This window comes from Arvicanthis niloticus, chromosome 22, assembly GCF_011762505.2.
Source record: "Arvicanthis niloticus isolate mArvNil1 chromosome 22, mArvNil1.pat.X, whole genome shotgun sequence".
NCBI classification, from domain to species: Eukaryota; Metazoa; Chordata; class Mammalia; order Rodentia; family Muridae; genus Arvicanthis; species Arvicanthis niloticus.
Genome location: NC_133429.1, coordinates 42,929,832 through 42,950,780, shown reverse-complemented (window position 1 = coordinate 42,950,780; position 20,949 = coordinate 42,929,832). Strand labels below are relative to the sequence as shown.

At 43.0% G+C, this 20,949-nt stretch overlaps 1 protein-coding gene and 1 long non-coding RNA gene across 3 annotated transcripts in view; one reads left to right on the top strand and one right to left on the bottom strand.

Moving 5' to 3' along the window:
- Positions 1–4,303: 4,303 nt before the first annotated feature.
- On the bottom strand, positions 4,304–7,148 carry LOC143436247 (uncharacterized). The gene is made up of 2 exons (XR_013106394.1): positions 7,012–7,148; positions 4,304–4,802 (listed from the first exon to the last, which is right to left on the bottom strand). It is a non-coding gene; the product is annotated as an uncharacterized LOC143436247 (long non-coding RNA).
- The window catches only part of Tbc1d30 (TBC1 domain family member 30), an 80,649-nt gene continuing 66,502 nt past the window's right edge, over positions 6,803–20,949 (top strand). Inside the window, exons 1-2 of one of the 2 annotated variants that reach the window (XM_076920350.1) lie at positions 6,803–7,229; positions 10,693–10,857. In XM_076920350.1, the coding sequence (XP_076776465.1) occupies positions 6,869–7,229; positions 10,693–10,857 (526 nt within the window). In that variant the 5' untranslated portion in view covers positions 6,803–6,868. The remainder of the gene's footprint in view (positions 7,230–10,692; positions 10,858–20,949) is intronic. The other variant, XM_076920351.1, reaches the window with a different exon arrangement.

Here is a 20,949-nt window from a genome sequence, read left to right as displayed (position 1 = left end):
TCAACCTCGTCAGAAATCCAGAATTACTGAGTTAACTGAAATTATGGGAAGCACAAAACATAGCTTCTAAAACTTAGCCAATTTATAGAGACCGCTGAACACCTGGACAGTCCCTATACTACAAAATGTTGTAGCATCTGATCTTCAGCCTTATGGCCCAGGATCAGCTGACAGATTTAGTGATGCAGAATTATTAAGGGCTGAATACTTTGTCTTGGCAGATATAATCAGTGGACTATTCTGCAAGTGTGACCTTTTCTGAAGAGTAATTTGTCTGTAGATGAAAAGAGGCAATTCCTGCTTAGTGGCTGTCTCACCACAACTGGAATAACTCCAAAGATGCTCAGTTTCTTTTTAGAATCCAAGACAGAAAGCTGTCAGGAGCAGACAGGTCTCTAATCAAAATGAACATTAATACAGAAATGTGTGTAATGTCAATTTTGTGGACTTCTGACATTTTGAAAACTAACTCTCCATGTAAGGCAATCTGGACTGTTATCTGTTAACTCCTCTCAGCTATTTCTAAATAAAATATAGAAAACACCCTAACAATAAACTCAGAGCCATGAATTTGCTATAGGCCCTTAACTCACAGGCTAACAATCTCAAATCAGTTAAAAAAGTTAAAGAAGGACTGGGTCTAAGCCTTGTATTCCTAAGTGTGTTATATAGGCACAATGCCTATAAGAGTAACAATATTAATCTCACTTTTATATCAATAAGAAACTCGTACCAATGAAAACCTTAAATTTGAAATCAAAGTAAATTTTGTGCCATTTATGAAATTATAACTTCATCTTAATAACAATTATACAGATTTCTACCAATAGGTTATGGCTATGCAATAAATCCTAGCTAATCCTCCCTGTTCCACCAAAACCACTACTTTTCCCAAGAAAGACAGCCCAATATTAACCACCTCAGTCCCCAAGCCCAGGGAATAGGGGTGCCGACTCTTAATGAAGACTCTTAACTTCTTCAAGCTGATTATGGTCATTGAGATATCAAAAGAAGGGTGCGGGGGTGGGGGGAGAGTAAATTGATAAGCCTCTGATGATGTGTCTTTACTGCATCCAGCTGGAATTTCCAGGACATCAGAGGTTTGAGCAGGTCTGCTCAGCTTGCCTGATGAGTAGATACACCGAGGCTGTGTATTCTGCAATATACAATTCTCAAGACAAATTTTAATATCAAGACAATTTTTGTTTGAATTCTGGAATCTAGTCTTCTGGCGTCCTGCCTCTGTCATGTCTAATCCATATAATTCTGGGAGTTTCTATGAGGGTGTGCTCCCACCATCCTCCCATTCCTGCCTCCCTGCTCTTGAATTCCCTAACACTAGGAAATCCAAACTTTCAGGCACCAAGACCCTCTACTTCCACTGATGCCTGGCAAGGCCACCCTCAACTACCTATACAGGTGGAGCCATAAGTCCCTCCCTTTGTATTCTCAGGCTTGAGGTTTTAGAATGGCTACTTCAGCTTGTTTCTTAGGACAATTTGCTTGAAAAATTGTTTTCCAGCTTTTTACTCTAAGGTAGTGTCTGTCTTTGTCATTGAGGTGGGTTTCCTGTATGCAGCAAAATGCTGGGTCCTGTTTATGTATCCAGTCCGTTAGCCTATGTCTTTTAATTGTGGGAATTGAATCCATTGATGTTAAGAGATACTAAGGAACAGTGATTGTTGCTTCCTGTTATTTTTGTTATTAGAGGTGAAATTATCTTTGTGTGGCTAACTTCTTTTGGATTTGTTGGAAGAGGATTACTTTCTTGCTCTTTCTAGGGTATAATTTCCCTCCTTGTATTAGAGCTTTCCTGCTATTATCCTTTGTAGTGCTGGGTTTGTGGAAAGATATTGTGTAAATTTGGTTTTGTCATGGAATATCTTGGCTTCTCCATCTAGGGTAATTTTTTTGAGTTTTGCTGGGTATAGTAGCCCAGGCTGGCATTTGTGTTCTCTTAGGATCTGTATGGCATCTATCCAGGATCTTCTCGCTTTTATAGTATCTGGTGAGAAGTCTGGTGTAATTCTGATTGATAGGTCTGCCTTTATATGTTACTTGGCCTTTTTCTCTTACTGCATTTAATATTCTTTCTTTGTTTTGTGCACTTGATGTTTTTATTATTATGTGACGGGAGGTATTTCTTTTCTGGTCTAGTCTATTTGGCGTTCTATAGGCTTCTTGTATGTTTATGGGCATCTCGTTCTTTAGGTTAGGGAAGTTTTCTTCTATAATTTTTTGAAGATATTTATTGGCCCTTTAAGTTGGGGATCTTCACTCTCATCTATACCTATTATCCTTAGGTTTGGCCTTCTCATTGTGTCCTGGATTTCCTGGATGTTTTGGGTTAGGAGCTTTTTGCATTTTGCATTTTCTTTGACAGTTGTGTCAATGTTTTCTATGGTATCTTCTGCACCTGAGATTCTCTCTTCTATCTCTTGTATTCTGTTGGTGATGTTTGCATATATGACTCCTGATTTTTTTTCCTAGGTTTTCTATCTCGAGGGTAGTCTCACTTTGAGATTTCTTTATTGTTTCTACTTCCATTTTTATGTCTTGGATGGTTTTGTTCTATTCCTTCGCCTGCTTGGTTGTGTTCTCTTGTAATTCTTTGAGGAATTTTTGTGCTTCCTCTTTAAGGGCTTCTACCTGTTTACCTGTGTTCTCAAATTCTTTGAGAGTGTTATTTATGTTCTTCTTAGAGTCCTCTATCATCATCATTAGAAGTGATTTTAAATCTGAATCTTGCTTTCCTGGTGATATGGGGAATTCAGGACTTTCTTGTGTTGGAGAACTAGGTTCTAATGATGCCAAGGACCCTGGGTTGCTGATGCTTATGTTCTTGCACTTGCCTTTTGCCATCTGGATCTCCTCAGTGCTACCTGCCCTGTCTCTGACTGGAGCCTGTCTTTTCTATTATCTTGGTTGTTTCAGAACTGTTTGGGGTGGGTGTTACTACTGGGGTTAGAGCTGGTGCCCAAGGTCTGCTCAGTGCTCTGTTGCAGACAGAAGGAACCAGTGCTCTGGGCCAGGAGTGAATTCCTGGGTCCCAGTGGGTCCCAGTTACTCCCTGTTTGGGGCAGGTGTTGCTGTCTCCTTAATTAAGTTACTGCCCAGGTTAGACCTCCTAGGAGGCCTGCTTCCTCTGGGTTTTGTGAGATTGGGTGATGATTAATTTTGAAACAGCAAAATTAAATGGTAAAATTGACAAACTGTGTTCAGCAATGTTGTTTTGTGTTTCCCTTCGGACTTGGCCAAGGAGGAATTCTTCACGAAACTCTTCTTCAACAATAATCAATGCTCACTGCCAGATATTAAAAAGTATAATTCCAAATACAGTCATAATTTTCATCATATCAATTCTTTGTGTCTTAGTTAGGGTTTCCATTGCTATGAACAGACACCATGACCAAGGCAACTCTTATAAAGGACAACATTTAATTGGGGCTGGTTTACAGTTTCAGAGGTTCAGTCCATTATCATCATATTACCATCATGGCGGGAAGCATGGCAGTGTCCAGGCAGTCATGGTGCTGGAGAAGGAATCAAGAGTTCTACATCTTCTGATGTTCGTCTACAATCTTCTTGAAGATCTTCTCCGATCTACATGTTTTGATCAGAGAGCAGCCAGAAGGAGACTGTATCTTCCACACTTGGTGGAGCTTGAACATAGGACCTCAAAACCCACCCCCACAGTAACACACTTCTTCCAACAAGACCACACCTATTTCAAGAAGGCCATACCTCCTAATAGCGTCACTTCCTGTAGGCCCAGCATTCAAACATGTGAGTCTATGGGGACCAAAACTATTCAAACCACCACAGTATGAATCTGTACCAGATATATATCAAGGGGGCTAGATAAATAGCTCAAGGATTAAGAGCACTGGCTGCTCTTCCAGAGAACCTGGCTCCTATTCCCAGCATCCACATGGCAGCTCATAACTGTCTGTACCTCCAGTTCCAGGGTATAGCCTTTTTGCTACTTTGTGGTTTTTTTCCTTTTTCTTTTTCCAAATAGGTTCTTTTAAAAAATAGTTCCCAGAATTCCAGATGTCACCTAATTACAGAAACTATCTGCAGCTGGCAAATCATGTACCTTGCCTCTGCTAGAACACAAGGCAAATCATAGTCAGCTGCTGGGGACAGTCTGAAACAGTCCCATAGCCCACACCTGGGATTAAAAATGAAGAAAATCTAGTCTTTTAATAGTTCAGTGTTTTTTAAAGCCCTATATCCCATACCTGGGATTAAAAATGAAAACCTATTCTTTTAATATTTCAGTGTTTTTTTTAAAGAGACCAAAATTCTTCCAACACTAGAGTATATGATAACCTCACCCACACATACAAGCAGGCAAAACACCAATACACATTAAAAAAAAATCAAAATGTTGAGAGTCTTGTTTGGGTAATTGTAAAATGATGAACGTGCTAATTGGCTTTTATACTGCTGTGATAAAACCCTTATCAAAAGCAACCTGGAGAGAAAGGGGTTTATTTCTCATATACAGTATAATTAATCACCAAGAAAACCCAGGGCAGGGACTCAAAGCAGGAACCCCGAGGCAGGGACTGAAGCAGAGACCTCAGAAGAATCCTGCTTACTAGTTCAACCCCTCTAACACAGACAAACACCTTGAGTTAGCTGTTCTTCCAGTGATGGTAACAGTAGGAAGGGACTTTGAAGTTTGATTCCTTCAGAAATATTGATGCTGACAATATGTAGATGTTTTCTTGGTGTCTTTCTTCATCTTTCTCAGCTCCCTTTGAACTTCTGTCACAGTTTCTGGGGGCCACATCCTAAAAAGAAAAGAATGTTGATGACATCCCTAGTGGAGGTAAAGCGGAAACCAGGGGAAAGTCTACTGAGAACAGAGAAACAATTGCAGTGTTTGCTCCCTGGGAAAGTCTTGTGTGCTGCGGAGATCACTCTATGATATGGATTCATTTACTTATGCCACAAGCAAGAGGGAGAGAAATCTCTTTAAAAGAATCAATGTGGCTTACTCATCTCTTTCTTGTAGTCTTATGAAAAGGTTGACATTTATTTGTTCTTGTGCGTGGGCCTCATGGTATGCAGATGAAGGTCAGAGGGCAAGTTTTTATGAGGGGACCTCTGCTTCTACTTTATGGGTACCAGGGATCAAACACAGGTTATTTATGGCAAATATGTCTGTACTTGCTGGTCCATCTTGCCGTATTCTGAATATTTATTTATTTAAAAAATAAGCATTAAATTAATAAGCAACCACTAATCAATTATTTATTAATAAGCACATTTATTAATATTTATTAATAATATTGTTAAATAATAAAAATTAAATATATATTTTTTAAAAGACAGAGTAGTCTTGAACTCAAGGCTACTCTCCTGCCTTGGGTCTCCCATGTTCTATTACAGGCTTTTGCCACCCCCCACTTCCATTCATTTTAATTTATTATTAAGCAGTAGCAGAAGATAATCAGTTATAAAATCATACAACACTGTTTTCAGTACAAGGTTTTAAAACGATTTTATATGAGTATTTCTAAACGTATATCTTTGTTGTTGTTGTTTATTTGTTTTGTTTTTTTAAGACTGGTTTTTCTCTGTGTAACAGAGCCCTGGCTGTCCTGTACTCCCTTTATAGACCAAGCTGGCCTCAAACTCACAGAGATCCGCATGCTTCTGCCTCCCAAGTGCTGGTGAAGGTCACAAGAAGCCATCAGATCCCCTGGAACTGGAGTTTCAATGAGTTGCGAGTTGCCTTGTATGGGAACCAAGGCCCTGTCCTCTGAAGGAGCAGCCGGTTCCCTTAACTGCTGAGCCATCTCTCAGCCCCTCGACTGTATGTTCAAATCCTGTATGCTCAGGGCATGCGAAAGTTACAAACTCGTGCTTTTATAACTCACATTAGTTCCAGTTTCAAATTATTTTGTTGGTAGTGGTTAAGGACATGAGGTTTGTAGTCGCGGCCAGGCTGTTCCCCACCATGTAAGAAGTGTTAATAAACAGGAAGCCTGCCACCATCCTTTAGAAGCGCCTTAGACGTGCAGACAATTAGCAGCTTTAGGCTGAAGAGTATTAGTGCCTAACGAGAGGCAGACATTAAGAATTAAGTTCAAGCTTCCTTCCTGGCAAGCCATTTAATCTCTTTCCTTCAGGGCTCTCCCGAAAAGCAAAAAGCGAGGGCACGGCAGGGTTAAACTGATGACCAATGTGACTAAGTTCACAAAGCTATCTGAAGTAAAGGTATCAAAAATTCTTCTCATGTCTAGTGTAAAGATAAATTTCTTCGGGGAGCTAGCGAGATGGCTCACCAGGCAGAAGTACTTGTCCAACAAGCTTGGCAACCCGAGTTTGACCCCCAGAACCCACTTAAAGTTGGAAGTTAAAAAAAAAAAAACAAAAAACAAAAAACCCGACTGTGCAACGTTGTCTGTCCTCTGACCTCTACAGGCGCATCATGGGATGAGTGTGCGCAACAATAATACTTTTTTTTTTTAAAGAAAAAAGATAAATCTCTCATAAGTTCGAATTCACCATTAAAACTAGCTCTGGTGACTTTTATTAGCTAGGTCATCTCAGGAAGGTTTAGTAAACCCTCAATCAGTGTCACGGAATTTAGTTGATCTGAATCCAGGTCTTTTACTGGAGAAAAAAGGTTCCCAACGTCACTAAAATCCCAGGACTTGCCAGATGGTCAAGGTTTTTGTGGAGCCTCCTGGACGCTCGGGGTCAGGTGGGAAGGATTTGGGCGCGTCGCCCGCGGACGTGAAGCCGGAACTCCCAGCCTCCGCCCATTGGTTGGCATTTCGACCCCTACTGGGGACTCTGCTGCCCGCGTGGCCGCGCCCTCCCGGAACTGGCCGCGGCTGTTCGAGCCATGGAGGTCCTTCCCGCGGGCAGGACGTGGGACCCGCAGCAAGCCGAGGAGGCCGCCGGGCACCCCGCGAGCGAGGGCGACCCAGAGCCGCAGCCCGACGGCCGTACCAGCCGCACGGCGTCCCTAGTGAGCGGGTTGCTCACCGAGCTCTACAGCTGCACGGAGGAGGAGGAGGTGGCAGTCGGCGGGGACCGTGCGTCCCAGGGCCGGCTCCCGCGCAGGGACAGCCTGGACAGCTCCACGGAGACCTCCGGTTCCGACGTATTCCTGGGTGGCCGCGGCGCTGGCGATTCCCGAGTGCTGCAGGAGCTGCGGGAGCGGCCGAGCCTGCGGCTCCAGATGCAGTACCTGCAGCGGAAAGGTGAGCGGGGGCGCGCAGACTCCTGCCTGTCTGTGCCACCTGCCTGTCTGTGCCACCTGCGCCACCTGCCCCACTTGACCACCTGCGCCAGGTGCCCACCTGCGCCACCTGTCCCACTTGTCCACTTAATGCTAGTTGCTGACCTGGCGCCACCGATATGCCGCCGCCCTGCCCGCACACCCGGAGAGTGTGGAGTCTCGCTTCATCTGACTCAGGACCCTACTGTCACGCTTTCTTTAGACTATTTCCTACTGCTCAGCCCTTCCCCCTCTGCAGGTGTGGCTCGGAGCGTGGTCGAGTCTGCCCACCTCCCCCACGCCGCTCCGGTGTCCCAGGCTAGGGGCAGGGTAGACACTAACTTTACCTGAACAGCTGTTAGGGCTAGTTTGGAGTTTCTTCTGGGTTTACTAGAAATTTCCTAGAGGACCCTGGGAGAAGAGAGACGACTTCTAGGGCTTTCCACCCCGCCCTCTGCCCTAGCCACGCCGCTTAGATGGGGTTTAACTAGTGAGGTTGAATAATTTGATCATGCAGAGCGCGTGAATTCCGTGCCTGCCAGCCAGAGCGTGAGTTCCCAGCAGTTCTGCGTATATCTGGGTCTCAGGATTGAGCGGAGTCTGAGCGCTTGGCCTTCACGGTGCATTTAAGTACTGCTGCTTTTCACCTGCCCAGAGAGTGGAGCTGAGAAACGGCCCTGGTTTCCTCGGAAAATAGGCTCATCGATGTTTCTTCTGTTACCAAACTCTGAGACTCACGTTCTGGTCGAGATTTTTTTTTTTTCTTCTCAGTAATGATAGCTTACATTTCAGGCATCGGGGCTAGTATAGTTGTCTTTTTGCATGTATCTAGGAAAACCTCAATTTACAAAATGTAGTAAGGTGTGGGGAATAGAAGGCCAGCCACTATCACATTTCTTGCAATGTCGTCCTTGTGCTAAATGACCATGGGAGGTATAAAGAGAATTAAGTATACAGTCAGTGTTCTTGTACTTGCTGTATCCAGCCTAGCTGGTTCCAGAAAAAAAAAAAAAAAAAAAAAAAAAAAAAAAAAAAAAAAAAAAAAAAAAAAAACAAACCAAACAGAAAAAAAGTAAATCTGCTTGCTCCTACCTGTGTAAACAATTCGCAGCTTCTTTTTCCGGCTTCCTACTGAAGCCCTTCCCCAATCCCACGCCAACACCTTTAGTTGGAGACATTTGATTTTATGTAATTACCCGACTGTGCTAAGAATGTGTGTTTATGCCCAAACTCTTGCTGTAGGGCAGATTCCAACAGAATCAGTTTTGAAAATGATGACCAGATTTCCTCATTTTAGAAGGCCATTCACTTTTCTTTACCAGGAAGCCTTGAGAAAATGATAATTTCCTTTTGGAAGAGGAAAACTGGTAAGCCAACGTTTACAGAGGTCAGCAGCCTGAAAGTGGGTGTCACGTGCGTGGCCACCCTACTTATCACTCTCAGAGCTTGCCAGAGTCCATTTCTTCCGGTTTTCATCTCATTGCTGACCCCATTGTCTGTGAACCTTTTCTTTCCTGGTATATTGACACAATGTCTCTGTGGACAGACACCACTAGAACACTGTGATTAGACAATCAGGTCACGGATGCAGCTGTTTGCAGAAATCATGCTCACTGGGTTGTTAGCCGTTCCGCCCTAAGGGCTGTGCTCACTTAGAGGGACAATGCAGATAACCTGCACACTGGTTTTCTTCTCTCAGGGTTTAGTGTTTTAGTGTTGTATCCAGACAATGCTGGGTGTGGGTCTGTGGTCTAGGGGCAGCAACAAAGTAGCTTGTAGTAGGAACTGGATTGTCTGTGGTGGAGGTCAGATTCCTCAGTCATCACATTGTCACTGTTTTTAGTTAGCTGTGCGGCCTCAGGCAGGCTATTTACCTAAGCTAATGTGTGTTATGTACTCTGTGAGTGTTAGAGAATACTTTCATTAGGACAAGCCCATTTATCATAGAAGGGTAAAATTCCTTCAAGAGGAAATTAGTCAGTTTTCCAACTGACCATTTCCGCTGTTACCTACTGAGAAGCAGGGTTCTGGTGTGGGATGTTTATTTACCTGTTGATACTACTGTGGAAGACATTTCTACATGGGAGTCAGAATACATCCCCTTAAGTAGTATATAATGAGAAATACAGAGTTGTGGGTACTTTAAGGAACAGCAAAAATAAGTTAGGCTTTTCACACACATCCTACTGTTAGAAGCGTTAGTTTTAAGAATGTAGACTTCATTATTTTTATTAGTTAGGTTCTTAGTTCTTTCAAGTTTAATAAAAATATTTTATGTGTTTGGGTGTTTTTGCATACATGTCTGCGTGCCATATGTGTACAGGGCCTGGCAAGGTCAGAAGATGGGTAGGATCCCCTGGAACTGGAGTTTCAGAAAGTTGTTAGTCATCGTGTGTGCTAGAGTTGAACCCAGTCCTTTAGAAGAACCAGCCAGGGCTCTGAGCCTCTGATTCACCTCTCCAGCCCGAGAATGTAGAATTATTTGACCCTTTTAGAGGAAATACATTTTCTGCCGTGTATGAAAACTATTGAGGTCCTAAATCAAATGTACTATCCAGGCTATTTGAAGACCACACATTTAAAACAAAATCAGCATAGCTGCATTCATCTTCATTACCAAATGTGCTGGGTGTTATTTACAATTGACGGGTTTTTAGCTGTTTCTTATTTTTGAGGTCTTGGTGTTTGAACAAGCAGGACCCTGCACATGTTAGACAATGCCTCTACCACTGAGCTCTCTCTTACTTTTTATTTATTTTTTGCCTGTTTATGTGTGTGTGTACGTGTGTGCATGTGTGTCTGTAGAAGCCAGAGGCCAGTGTGCCGCCATGATGGCATTTTCTATGTGATGCTGGTGATGGCAAACTTGCATGGTAAATACCTTACTGTCTCCACAGCACTTAAGGCCTTGAGACAGTATCTTAGTTGTACAACTGGCTTTGAACTTGTGATCCCCCTGCCTTCATCTTGAGTAGGTGGCATTATAGGCTCTTCCAGAGGTCCTGAGTTCAATTCCCAGCAACAACATGGTAGCTCACAACCATCTGTAATGGCATCTGATGCCCTCTTCTGGTGTTTCTGAAAATCTTGTACTCACATACATAAAATAAATGAAGTTAAAAAAAAAAGTCCTACATTTTAAAAAAAGAGAGAAAGAAAGAAAAATGTATACTTGGGTCTGGTAACAGTAAAAGTATAAGTCCTTTGGTTTCTTGTTATATTGTAGCACTGATGATAACATTTGTCTTAAAGAATTCAACTTTGAGCAAAGTGGGAGATGAATGGGTGGCTCATTATTCTAGAATGTCTTAGCTGAATCATGTACATGTTATCTGGTATGAAAAGCTAGTGGATTTAAATGCATTTTCTAGACCTGTGCCTTTACACTAGTTGCACACTAGGGATTTATATCCCTCTCAAGGGATTTATTCTTTCTTTCCCGATAGATCCCAGTGAGCTGAAGACCATTCTTCGAGAGTTAAAGTACAGGATTGGCATTCAGTCGGCAAAGTTACTCCGGCAGCTGAAGCAGAAAGACAGACTTCTGCATAAAGTTCAGAAGAACTGCGACATTGTGACAGCCTGCCTGCAGGCTGTGTCACAGAAGAGAAGTAAGTCCAGGGGTACTGGGTGTTTGTCATCCCTTGCTACTTTGTCCCGCAGTGAACCTGCCACAGGCACTGCTTTGAAAAGTCCAGGACCAACCAAACAGCACAACCTTTCATTTTTAAATCTAAAATGAATGCTTGTTGCCTAATGTTAATCCCTGGCTTTATTATTCATGAGTCGAGGTCACATTTCACTCTGGCAGTGGTTATTTTTTGTGTGTCACTAAATGGCTTTTTAACAAGCTTCAAATGGATGTAACTTAAAGTAGTGTCCTTGTTCCTTTGAGCTCTGTTCTCTAAGGATTAAACAGTTGGCCTAACCAATGAGAGCACTTACAGCCTGTTCTGAAACCCAAGAAGGGCAAAGTATCTGAACAAATGAAATCCTTGTCTTGCATTACCCACTTTTGCTGAGAGCTGCCTAGCTTGGTTAATCGAATTAAAAAAAAATTGTTCAGTTACTGATCCATCTTAATAATCAGATACTAAATCTTGTGAATTAATTTTATAATTCTCCATACAGTTGCATTATGCTTTATTCTGCTAACATGTCCCTGTTTTTGTTTTGCATCCTTTTTGTTAACATGCAGCATGGCAAAGCGGGGTTCAGGTATGGCAAACACAGGTGTGAGTGTCCTTCTGAGAAAATGCCTGGGGCAGTGTCTTGGGTGCATGCCAGAGTTGCTTTTTCTTATTACTTTCCTCTGTCACATTTTATATGTAAAGTAACAGATCAAAGTTTGTTAAGATGTGCCTATTTTCATGAAACAATGTCCAGGGCTTGATTAGTTTTAAATAATAACATTAGCAGCTTAAAATTCCCTAATTATCCCTTTCCAATATGCTGCCATTTGCTAGCCTCAACTTACCTGTGGTCTTGAGATATAATGCATCGAAAGCCAAACGATGTTTAGCGATCACAGTGGGATGATGGTGGTTCGCACCAAGTGAAATACAGTCGAGTAGACCAGCTTTCCTCTAGTCGGGCACTTATATAAAGAGCTAGAGAAGGGACGAAGGAAGGGCATGTGTGTGTGTATGTGTGTGTGTCTGTGTGTCTGTCTGTGTGTTCATGGACATGCCTGCATGTTGGCATAAGTCATACGTGATAACTTTTCATGGATTCTGACCGATTCAAATGTGTTAAGTAAAAATTATTTCCCCCTTCTAATATAAAAGACTGGCTTTGATTTTTTCTTTCAATTTTGCTTTTAGTCTGCTTAGTTATTAGCTTTTCTACATGAAGTTAAAAGCATGGAGTTTTGATGTATAGGAAGACATGGGGAAGGTGGAGCAGGTGAGGAGGCGGGGCTTGGTGGACTCTATCTACTGGAGACTGATTCATGTTAGACTTTAGATGCCTTTGATTGACAGAAAGATTGGCACTTGTGTCTTTTAGACAAATGTGCCCTTAGCACCCAACTCAGTATGTGAATCTCTGAAAGCGTTCTCCCCTGTATTTTAAATGTATTTCTTTAATTTTAGCCAGGTTTTTATTCTAGAGAATATGGAACTGTCCTGAGCCTATCCCAACAAGTTTAATTCCTTCCTTGGTGGTAGCAATACTTTAGAGTTACAGACAGGACAATTGCCTACTTGCAGTACCTCACACTCTTTCTGACAAAGTCAATAGTAGACTCATGTCGATGTCTAAGAATGGAGATTCCCTGCCACACAGAACACTGGTCTCATTTTAGTAGTGTTTGACAATGACATATTCATATACAGTGTATTGACTTGTTTTATAAAATGCCGAAGTTAGGGTTGGGAAGAAGGCCTGGTGGGTAAGAGTGCTTGTGAGAGGACCTGACGTGTTTGAGTCCTCAGAACCCAGGTGAAAACAAACAACTGCTTATACTTTATAGTGCCTTATGAAAGTCTTATGGCAGTGTCTTAATTACTCTCCCATTGCTGTGAGGGGACGCCATGACCAAGGCATCTTATGAAAGAAAGCATTTCATTGGGGGCTTGCTTACAGATTCAGAAGATTGGTCCTTGACCATCACAGTGAGGGAGGACTGATAGCAGGCAGGCATGGTGTTGGAGCAGTGGCTGAGAGCTTACTTCTGAGCCACAAGCAGGAGGCAGAGAGGAAGGAAGAGAAAGAGATGGGGGCGGGTGGAGAGAGAGAAAGAGAGAGAGAGGGAGGAAGGGGGAGAGAGAGGTAGACAGAGTCAGACAGAGATAGAGACAGACAGGCAGAGATAATAGAGACAGAGAGAGACAGGCAGAGATAGAGACAGACAGACAGACAGACAGACAAGGCAGAGACCGACAGGCAGAGATAGAGACAGACAGACAGACAGACAAGGCAGAGACAGACAGGCAGAGATAGAGACAGACAGACAGACAGACAGACAGACAGAGAAGGCAGAGACAGACAGACAGACAGACTGTGCCTGACATGGGCTTTTGAAACCTCATAGTCCACTCTCAGTGACACACCTCCTCCAACAAGGCCACACCTCCTAATCCTTCTTCAACAATTCCCCCATGGAGAACCAAACATTTAAATATATGAGACCTTGAGGGCCATTCTTCTTCAAATGGCCACAGACAGCATCTCTTCACTGTACAGCTGAGCTGGGAATAAGACAAGCGTGATCTGTTTAGCATGGTGGTACCTGCCTCTCCTCTTAGCTCTCACTAGCCTGAAGTAGGAAGATCAAGATCTTGAGGTCAGCCTGGGCTACACTGCCAGACTTTAATCTCCAAAATCCTGTAACCTTCTGCAAGCAAAAGGAGCAGGATCAACCATTGTCTTATAGAAGAATGTATTTTTCCTTCCATATCACCTAAGAAGATCTATTTTTAATAACCATTTTAATACTAATTAAAAAATAGCAGCGGCAGCTGTGATCATTTATTGAGCGCACGCCTTATGCCCAAGTTTTGCCTTCCTATCTGACAGCTCCTCGTGTTGTCACATTGTGTTGGGATTCAGGAAGTTTAACTGACTGGCCAAACATCACCTTGCTGAGGGATTGAGAAAGAACCAAAAGACAGGGGTCTCAAAAGTCTACATTTTCCACTGTAAATCACAAGTGCTCTGGTTTTCCCCTCTATTTCTGCGACTAGAGTTGGAGTATTGCTGAGTTTTGTAATGTGCAGAAAACAAAATGATTCCCGGTTTGTTGCAAATGCCGCTTTAGCACAGTCTGCACAGGAAGGAAGTGTTTATCTTGGCTAAATGATTGTGTTGTACGAACGAACGTAGTTTGGCGTGTAGGAAAACCCACTTAAAGGCTCAGACAATGAAAGGAATTAAAGGGACGTTGGGCCAGGAGAAACAACAAGTTCGAGGTGAGACCATGTTACCCAGGTGAGACCCCGACTCAGAATAACCACACGAAGTTTTCCTCAAACTCTGAACAAGCAAACAAAACATGGAAAAAAGTGATTCCGGATTAGTATATGTCTGATAGAAGAAGATATTTCCTCCTATATTCATCTAAGAATGGGCCGTAGAGTTTTTTTTTTTTTTTTTTATCTGTTTTGCTTAACCCCCTTCTCCTGAAAGCAGAAGCCACTTGATTAGTGCTACATGGCTTAACAGTCTTCTGCTTTGGTGTGGTCAATGCCAGGCGGGTTGAGCTAGTGAAATCCTATTGCAAATCAAGTAATAAAACATGGCTGTGACTTTAAAGGTGTGATAAGAGAAAACACGAGCAGAATATGCGTGTGTGCAGCCACACGGAAGCCTGGCCGATACACACAGGGTTCCTAGACAACTGGCAACCTTAGTTTAGTAAAGCATCCACTCTAACATCCTATATTACGGTTTCTTAGAAATGTTTGCAAGGGCCAGGAATCTTGTCAAAAGGTGAGAGTTCTTTATGTGTATATGTATGTATGTGCATGTGTACAGGTGTGTACTTATACTCCTGTAAATAGGTGTGTGTATGTTGTGTGCATGTGTGCACATGTGAAAGTCAGAGGCCAGTTGGTGGGAGTTGGTACTCTGTCTGTACTGTGTGGGACCAGGGGACTGAACTCAGTTGATCAAGCTTCATCCTCAGAGCCATCTCATTGGATGTCTTTATCCTCAGAGCCATCTCATTGGATGTCTTTATCCTCAGAGCTATCTCATTGGATATCTTCATTCTCAGAGCTATCTCATTGGATATCTTCATCCTCAGAGCTATCTCATTGGTCACCTTCATCCTCAGAGACATCTCATTGGACGTCTTTATTCTCAGCGCCATCTCATTGGACATTTTCATTCTCAGAGCCATCTCACGATATCACGGTCTATCATTTTGTTTTGTCACAACATTGTAATAGTGAACAGTTTTCTTTTAGTAACAGCTTAGAGAAGCACATCTAAAATGGATTTAAATGCCTAAGTATATTGACAGACGTGATCAAAGCCCAGGGATTCCTCCTTCCACAGCATCATGTGCTAGTAGCTCTTCAGCTGAGGAACGGGGGCCGCGTGCTGTATCTTCCTCCGCCAACCAGGACAAAATGTCGAAGGACCCAGTCCTGTGCAGGTGACTACAGCTGTCAAGTTCATGCCTCCAGTGTTTAGACAATGGCTTTTTACATAAATCCTTCTCATCATCAGCCCTTAATGGCTTTTGGTCTCTTCTTTCATGTTTTTCCCCACGCCTTGGCAGGGCTAATGGTGACATTTAGGGACGAATATTCAACAGTTATTTCTTCTCATCACTTTGACTAGTTATAACTAGTTGTAACTGCTTTCCACTTTGAAATGAGGCTTCTCTGACTCTGACGGCAACACAATTATTTATGGGTATAAATTTAAGTATTTAGAAGACAATTTGAGGGCATGAGATGCCAGTTTAGGAAAACAACAGTAGTAGCTTGCCCCCCTTAGGGTCTGTGAACTCACTAACATGGGCTTTTGGCCAGATTTACAGTACCATGCATGGGTTTCCTCCTGTGGAGTGTACATAATTTTACTTGGCAGTTTGATGGTGTAGCATGCAGCATCCACAACTAGTTAAGACTGTGTGGGTTTCATTTTGCTGGTCACTGATATAGTTTGGCACCTTTGCATGATATTATAGGCTGTGCTGATAATATTTTATGTGAGGTGTTCTTTTTCCTTAACGAACAGTCTGATACCCACTGCATCCCACCCACTGGCCCCAGCAGCTTATATAGCACCTTCTGGATTATGAAAGCTGGTTGGCCAGCAGGAAGGAAGCATCCAGGTCACTTCCAGCTTGACTTCTCTGCATGATCTTGAACTTTGGACCCCCCATCTCTACCTCCCAAGTGCTGGGATTGCAGGCATGTACCACCTTACACAGGTTATGTGGGGGTTGCTGAGCATACCTGGGGTGTCATGAGTGGCTAGGCCAACACTGTTGTGTCTTATAAAAAGATAAGAAGGGATATGTTTGGTGGAGGTGCGGTAAGGTGTGGGGGAAGGGGGTGCCTCTGCAGGCCCATGCTGAGGCATCCCTCCCCATGAGGTACCAGCCACAGGTATAGTATAGAATAGAGTTTATTCAGGGCATGGGGAAGGGAGTAGAAACAGAGAAAGACAGAGAGAGAGAGAGAGAGAGAGAGAGAGAGAGAGAGAGAGAGAGAGAGGAGGCAGGCTATGAACATGTGGAGAGAGGGGGGAGGGGAATGGGGAGAGAGGGGGGAGCAGGAGCAAGAGGAGAGAGTAAGAACAAGAGAGAGAGAGAGAGAGAGAGAGAGAGCGAGCGAGAGAGAGAGAGGAAGGGGAACCCAGGTAGCCAACAGCCTGTGAACATCATGCCTAAGTTTTATTGTGACTACTGTGATCCATATCTTACCCACAATTCTCCGATTCTCGATCTGTGAGGAAGACACACTGCAGTAGTCGGAAACACAAAGAGAATGTGAAAGACTATTACCAGAAATAGATGGAAGAACAGGCCCAGAGCCTGATTGACAAAACAGCTGTATTTCAACAAGGAAAGATCCCTCCGGCTCCGTTCTCTGCTCCTCTGCTTGCAGGGGCCATGATCCTACCTCCCCCCAGTTTCCTGGGTCCTCCTCGGCCTGGCATGATGCCGCACCCCACGTGGGAGACCCTCCCATGATGCCAATGATGGGCCCCCCTCCTCCTGGGATGATGCCTTTGGGACCAGCTCTTGGGATGAGACCACCCATGAGAGGGCACATGACCATGATGCCCAGGCCTCCAATGATGAGACCTCCCGCACTGTGATGCTGCCCACCCGGCAGGACTCCCCCAGACAGAAGAGCAGAAGCACTCTTTATCGTTTTGTATTTCTTGTTCTGTTTCACCAGGAGATCTTGGTGCTGAGCCTGAATGTTTACTAGATGCATGGCAAGGAACTTCCTCCCTAACAGAGAGAATTCTTTTGGAGGGAGAAGTGATACAAAAAGGGGAAGTTTTCACTTATATTGTGAAATGTGAAAATAAAATGGTCAGCTGTTTTAGTTAAGAGAGGAGAGAGAGGAAGAGAGAGGAGAGAGAGAGGAGGGGAGTGGGCAAGCAGCCCCTTTTTATAGTGAGTCAGGCACACCTGGCTGTTGCCAGGTAACTGTGGGGCAGAGCTTAGACAGAATGCTGAAGTCTCCTGTTTCTAGGCTCCTGATCAACAAACACTCTATCAGCCGAGCTACTCTCCGAGCCCCTCAGTGACATTTCTGCACAAGAGACACAGTGAACCATGTAGCCAGCAGTATATTTAAGGCTGGTGCTTTTTCAATATATATATATATATATATATATATATATATATATATATATATATATATTCCTTCTTGTTCTTTAACCCCAAACTCACGAAGACATATTAGATTCTGGAAACATTGCTTTATTTCATGTTATTTGCATAGCGCTGAGGCTTGAACGAGCCGAGCTGTGACCCCAGCCTAACAGCCTATTATTTCATGAGTATTCTGTTATCCTGACATAAACCCACATGTAGTTTTTCTTAAGACATCACATTGCATAACAGTTTTGTATCCTAGTTTCGTCACATACTTCACATTTATAGGCGTAAAATTACCAAGAATATTTTGCGAGTTGTTTTAAAGGTAGAGCTCAGTAGGCACTACTTACTCATTCAGTCGTACACACTGCTCCTGTAGTATGTCAGAAGGCCAGAGCAATTTCACCGAAGAATTCACGTACTCCTTAAAATACGTTCTACCACACTATACGGTGTGGCACTATTCAGAGGTGTGTTTAAGGCCCTGTTTTTATTTTAAGGAATAACAAAGGTCTACATGTACAGATATTTGCTTATCAAGTCTGAGTAACAGACACTGCGCGTCTCTTAGAAGCTCCTGGATGCTCTTCTCTGGGTGAAAACTCTCTCCTATGAAAGCATGAATTTGCTTCTGTTTATACTCCTTCTTTTGGCTATAATCCCAAGCCACATTGCGGTTCTGAAATATTGAGTAGCAAGGACAGGCCTGATTGTGAAAGGAGGGGTAAGGTTTCTAGCTGAGGTAAAGCTCTCAGAAGAGGCTGCTTTGCTGTTGGGTTCCTGGGAGAATTCACATGCAGTCTCTTCGGGAATCCGAGGGAAAAGTTAAAAAACAAAACAAAACAAAACAAAACAACGTTTGCAATGTGTGTCAGACTAGTTCCTGAATGACCAGCTAGGCTGGCAGAGCCTGTTTTTTTTTTTTTTTTTTTTTTTTTTGATTCCTAGCTCCATATTGTCACTCAGTTAGCTCTTAGCAGTAAGTGAATGTACATTGCAGTTAGTGAATATTTCTTTGGGCATGGAGGGAAGAGCCAGGGTTTTATTAGTGCCTTGCAGAATGAAGTAGTTCAGACATGAAATAGCCCAGCCTCCTGGACATTCTGTCTAGAAGTATAGTCCAGCACGCCCGAGTAGAAATGAGGACAGTGTTCACGAGTCTATCCCTGCCTTTCCATAAACACCCTGGCCAAAAGCAGTGTGGGGAGGAAAGGGTTTCTTTCATGTTCCAGCTTATAGACCACCGCAAAGGGAATTTAGGGCAGGAACTCAATGTAGGAGCCTACGCAGAGGCCATTGGATGAATGCTGCTTACTGGCTTGCTCCCCCACAGCTTGTTCAGCTCGTTTCTTGTTAGTTTGTTTCTTTGTTCAGGACTAGGTTAAGATCTTTCACTGTGCAGCTCTTGTTGTTCTGAAACTCACCATGTAGACAAGAGTGGCCTCTTAAGTCAAAGAGATCCACCCGCCTCTGCTTCCCAAAGGGTGGATTTAAAGCGTACATCACTATTCCTGAACCAGGCTGCTTTCTTCTACAGCTTGCCCAGCCGTGGTACCACTCACAGTGAACTGGGTCTTCCCACATTGATCATTAATCAAGAAAAAACCTTTACAGACTTGCCTGCCAGCAATCTGATAGACTCGCTCTCTTGACTGAGGATTTTCTTCCCAGATAATGCTACCTTGTATCAAGTTAACAAACAAAACAGAACTAACCAGGACACCAATCATACAGCAGGGAAGAAAGTTTCAAAGAGGGGCTGTCATGTTTAGTCTTTTCTCAGTTGTACTGGTAATCTCTGCCCATCTGTTCATGGTAACTGTGGGCTCACTGGCAGGGTTAACTGTGAGCGTCACTGAAGGTGATCTGGATGGAAGGCTATGATTTTTAAAATTCCCTTTACTATATTTTTAGTGTGATTTCCCCCTGCCCCCTTCCCGGGAATCAGTTGCACTCTTTCCCCATCTTCCACAGTAACCCAATGTTCTCCGTGTGTGTATGTGTGTGCACATGTGTGTGAGTGCGTGTGTGTATGCACATGTGTGTGTGTGAGTGTGTGTGTGTGCACATGTGTACATGCATGTAAGTCCATTTGTTTGGTTATAAAAAGAAGCTAACATTTGTGTTATTTTTGAGGTATAAAAAGAAGCTATGTCTAAGCCTGTCTGTCTAATCTTTTATATTTTAACATCAGTTTCTTTTCTTCAAGAAATAAAATGTCTGAGCATCTTATAGCTAAGAATGGTGTTTCCACTTTTCATGATTTATCCCAAGGTATACTGAGAACACACATAATGTTTGAACATGCTGCCATAACACCTTTTGAACTTGCAGTTTCTGAGATGTTCCTGTGGATTTGAGACAAGTGATGTATCTTTTTCTTGCGACCTCATTTAAAAAGGATCAGAGTTTTAGGAGAACTGTTTCAGTAAAGGAGAATTCAGTGTGATTTCTCTTTACCCAGAAACTTCGCTTGAACACAGTGAGGCCTGAGGATAAGAGTGTTGACACCCTCAGCTGGTTCAGGACAGCCCCGGGACTCCTCCATCTTTGCTATCAGATGCTGTCATTATCAATTATAGCCAGCAGGGGGAGCACTCTTAGACATTGATAAGAAAGGCATTACAGTTCTTATTATGTGTGTTGTGCCATCCCAGAAGGTAAGAAAGCCTATAAAACGGGAACTGATATGATCTGGGACAGAGTATATGAAAGGATTGAGGGAGTCCTTTTAAAATTCGCTTTCTGGGGCCTGGAGAGATGGCTCAATGGTTAAGAGCACTGACTGCTCTTCCAGAGGTCCTGAGTTCAATTCCCAGGAACCACATGGTGGCTCACAGCCATCTGTAATGGGATCCAATGCCTTCTTCTGATGTGTCTGAAGTCAGTGACGCTATACTCACATACATAAAATAAGTAAAGTTCACTTTCTGTACATTTTATTATTTTTGTATTTGGTTATTATAATAGAATGCTTTTTGAGGTGGGATGTTTCAATCATTTTGAATGCTAAAAAGGAGTATTTATATTTAAAATAATCTATTCTAGACTATATGTATGAAAATATCACTTATTCACTAGACAGAGATTTACATGCATTTACAATTTGCCAGACATGACTATAGGCAATAAGCGACATGTCTAAGATTAATACTACATGATTCAGCCAGGCAGTGGTGGCGCATGCCTTTAATCCCAGCACTTGAGAGGCAGAGGCAGGTGGATTCCTGAGTTTGAGCCAGCCTGGTCTACAAAGTGAGTTCCAGGACAGCCAGGGCTACACAGAGAAACCCTGTCTCGAAAAACCAAAAGAAAAAAGAAAAAAAAACCTACACTATTCAAAGCACCTTTTACCTTAAATAAACATTTAAGACGAATTTGAGCACTCTTCCCAAAATCATAGGTTACT